General features: G+C 38.4%; 1 protein-coding gene across 1 annotated transcript; it reads right to left on the bottom strand.

The window, feature by feature from the left end:
- Window positions 1-222: 222 nt before the first annotated feature.
- Window positions 223-3574, bottom strand: LOC109309502 (interleukin-8-like). The gene is made up of 4 exons (XM_019534289.1): window positions 3397-3574; window positions 2533-2668; window positions 1945-2028; window positions 223-1135 (listed from the first exon to the last, which is right to left on the bottom strand). Exons 1-4 carry the CDS (start codon window positions 3458-3460, stop codon window positions 1105-1107), a joined length of 315 nt encoding a protein of 104 aa, XP_019389834.1. The 5' UTR covers window positions 3461-3574; the 3' UTR covers window positions 223-1104.
- Between the last annotated feature and the right edge of the window lie 325 nt (window positions 3575-3899).

The raw sequence follows: 3899 nt of genomic DNA, 5'->3' as shown, positions 1-3899 counted from the left end.
CTGTCTTTTCACCCTGCCTCCCCCATCTGCCTTTCTTAAGAGAGCTTAGGTTTGGCAACCATTTTGTGAAATGCCATGTCTAACATAGCTGGGTAGCAGTGTTCATGCTGTAAGTCTGCAGTTTAGGTCTGCCAGTCTCTAGAAACTGGAATGAGACTGAAAGATTAATCAAAGTGGTACAAAATATGGAAGAGGTCATATCTTTTTTAATTGGAAATTTTAATGTAGATTTCATAGATTTCATGTAGAAATAATTTAATTATAAATTACATGAGGAAAAAGAAAATTGGAACAGCTGCTTCCAAGGCACATGAACCAGAACATTTTCCCTTAATTGTACTACATAGACATACTAATAGATAGACATACCAACTAGATGTGTACAGATAACAGAAGGAACATGAAATAATTTAAGGAGCTAACATATTAGGGGAAAACTCAATAGAAACGTCCTATTGAATCAAAATAATTTAAATAAAGTTTGTACATGATTCCTTCTTAATAAGACATTTTAAATATTATATATGCATGTATGTAATAATATGCTTAAACACCATAAATAATTCCTTAAGAATGAGAGCACAGAAAATGCTTCCTCAAATTTTGGCAGCTTTGTTTTGGAAAGCTGCCAAAGTCCTAGTCCTTAGCTAAACAGACTGGATGTGACAGGCTGTTGATACAACATACTAAAGCACCTCAGGTGAGGTGGAATCGCTGCCAGTTTGCTGATTTACTAGCAAAAAGGCAAGGGTTTATATAAATGCAGCTTAGCTAGAAGTGCATAGCACTGATAAAAATATATTTAGCTAAAGTGATGTCCAAAGGGTCTTCATCCCCTTTGGGAAATCACTTTTCCTGTTCAGTGGTTTTCAGTTTCACTGAGTGGCACATACCATAAATACCCGAATCTTTTCTGAACAAAGTGATAGTTTTAAATAAATATATAAATAGCAAATAGATACAGTTAGTCCCAGCCTGCATAAAAACAAATGGTGTAGAAGGTGGACCTATGTAGGCTGCTTGAAGGCTCATTGACATTTTCAATTAGATGTTTCCTTCCGGACAGAACAGGAGACATTGTAGATTTTTCTTCTGCTGCTTTTCTTAAAGTGGTGTTTCAATGTTGGATTCAGCACTGCAAACAGTGGGGGGGAAAGGGATAGTTTAGAAACGTGACCGTATATCATTGATTGGATCAGATTGAACTCAGCAGTTACAGGTTTATATTGTCATGTGCAAGCCAGCTTCTGCCCCAGTTGGCCATTGGGAAGCTACAGTACAGAGATCCTGAGATCCACCTTTTCAAAAGTATGTCCTGATTGAGTTTGCTGCCAGTTTTTGGATGCCTAAGTTGAGAACTTGTGAGGCCTGATCCACTTCCCATTCATCTGTGAAAAGCCACTAAGTGGAATGTGTACATGAATGGGAAGGCGAACATGAATGGAAAACCAGTTACTGACACACCAGGGCAAGCAATTATTTCAAGTGGGGGCCGCTTAATGAATTTTGGGAAGCTATCAAAGGCCCCATGAGAGGCAGCCAGGGGCAGATAAATATTAATTTTCTAAATTTTGGGGTGGCCCTGCAGGCTGGATAGGTGGGCTGCATCTGTCCCACGGGCTGCATTTTACCCACCCCTGTGACAGACTGACTTTCAGAGGCACTGGTTGTAGGACTTAGTTTCTTCCAACAGTGTTGGAGATGCTCAGCACAAGTGGGTAATATCAAAGGCTTACCTAAATCACTTATAAAGTCTGGGGCAGGGTTGGAACTAAAACCTAGCTTCCTAATCTGACCACAGGATTGTTTTCCTATCATATTAGCTGGATAGAGAGAATGTTTGGAAAGAATTGCTCATAGGTGAGGAGAACACTTAAGTAGATTATGCTAAGAAACTCTCCACTTGTTGTCTTAAGCAGTTGGAACAGTGAACGAATAACTTACTTGTTCAAAATAGCTTTGACCAGGCGCATCACCCAGGGGGCTGTGGGTTCCAGACACACTTCTCTGCCATCCTTGAGAGTTGCACTGTAAAGAAGAGAAACAAGGACAGTCAGGCATCTTTATGGTCAATTTAACTTTACCATCATGACTTTTTTTTTCTGTTTGTGTATGTCACTACATCAGGTGTAAATTGGCAATGGCAATAAAGAACCTGCTCATGTTTGCTTGGTGGGCCTTAATTCATTGGTCTTCCACTGGGGTAAGTGAGAATTTGGCTCTCAAATGTTTGTTGCCTGGGATAATGAAAATCTAACCCATCCTTATAATGCAGTATCTGACACCTACTGTTTATACTTCATGAAGAAGTAGAATTCCCCAACCCAAGAAAGAGCCTGTGGTAGAGACTGAGAAGCACAGTGCAGTGCTGAAAATAGTGTCTATAGAAAGAATCATTAAGCGCTAATTATATGGGATCTCCCTGATAAGTGAGGACAGACAAATATTTCTGGCCCCTGCCAAAACTCATGCTCCTAAACAATTCACAGTTGTTTCCTCCTCATTAACCAAATAATTTGGAGAAATACTTACATGACTTCAACATTTGTGCAGTGAGGCCCACTTTGGGTCATTTTCACATCCTGAATATGCTTAAAAGGGATGAACTTGGAATGAGTGGTTATGCACTGGCACCGGAGCTCGTTCCCTATCCGTGCCAGGGTCATGCCTGTAAAAAAACAACAGAAATGTGATCAGTAAAGCAGAATCTCTCACCATCTGAACATGGGTATCACAACAAATTACTTTTGATTAACAGAATACTTGTTAATCACAATGGCTATGTTTTTGACAAGGCTATATGTTCCTGGTTTCCTGGATTCAAGTTCCTCTAAAACCTCCAGATACCAAAATGTTTATTCCCTTGATGAAACAAATGTTAAAAAATTACAATTCTTTGTCACGTTCCTTTTTAAAAACCCCGTTGCAGATCACGCATTTGAAAACTTTAATAAAAAGATCTTGTCTTCCATCAAATGTCTGTGCAATCACAGGGTAGCAATCTAATGTTAGACTAGGCAACCATCAATCCTCTTGATGATGGTGTGTATGTAAAATGTCTAGTCAGGTGCCTGATGAATATATATACTCATCTAATATACATTATATTATAATATATGTGAGATAATAATGCTGTACTAATCTAATATATATGAGAAAGAATCAACATTTTCTAGAGTAAGTAGAGTTTTCTCAAAATTTTCCACAGGGTGGCAGCAGCTGCTCTGAAGAGCATTTGTATAGCAAGAACAGTTGTTGAAAAAAATTATTTTAAAATGTTTTAAAGAAATTATCTTTGTAAAATAATACTGACACTGTCCCCCCTTCTGAACATCCTTATGTGCCTATGCATAAGCAATGCCTCCTTCACGTGAGTTTTATGAGGAATTAACTTACCTTCAGTCACAGCTGCAGAGATGAGGAAGACAGCCAGGACAGCTGGAACAAACTTGCAGTTCATATTTACTCGAAAGTTTTGTTTTTCTGCCTTGTTTCCTCTGGCTCGGAGTCTAAGGAGCAGTGAGCTGTGTTGTCTCAGAGGGCTTCTGATGCCTGAGCTGTGTAACTCACCCTCTTATATACTGTCTTCTCCCAGTGTGTGTGCTTTAACACCAGGAGTGGATTACATCATTGGAAAATCCAAAACTGTGTAACACATGACAGCAATCACTCTGTTGCAGATAAAACGCCTTTCTAGAGGATGACACAATTACTTATCATTCAAATAATAAACCTTAGTAATGAAAGTAATGAATAAAATATACAACCTATTAAACATGTTTCAGTGCAATTTGTATATACCTTTATTTCTATAACATTTATTTTTTCCTGATTTTTTTTCCCTACTGCATCCCCTTATATCCTCATGTAAAAGTTTAGGGTAGTATTTGACTCATAAC

The sequence above is a fragment of the Crocodylus porosus genome, unplaced genomic scaffold (genome assembly GCF_001723895.1).
Source record: "Crocodylus porosus isolate Cpor-Errol unplaced genomic scaffold, CroPor_comp1, whole genome shotgun sequence".
NCBI lineage: Eukaryota > Metazoa > Chordata > Crocodylia > Crocodylidae > Crocodylus > Crocodylus porosus.
Note: the sequence above shows the minus strand (reverse complement) of the source record. Positions and strands in the feature narration are given on the sequence as shown.

Excerpts from the sequence above, each read along its gene's own strand:
- LOC109309502 (XM_019534289.1), bottom strand. The coding sequence starts at position 3,460 with ATGAACTGCAAGTTTGTTCCAGCTGTCCTGGCTGTCTTCCTCATCTCT. Across the intron at positions 2,029-2,532 it reads TGCACAAATGTTGAAGTCAT|TGCAACTCTCAAGGATGGCA; the intron begins GTAAGTATTTCT and ends TCTTCTTTACAG. Across the intron at positions 1,136-1,944 it reads GTCAAAGCTATTTTGAACAA|TGCTGAATCCAACATTGAAA; the intron begins GTAAGTTATTCG and ends CACTGTTTGCAG.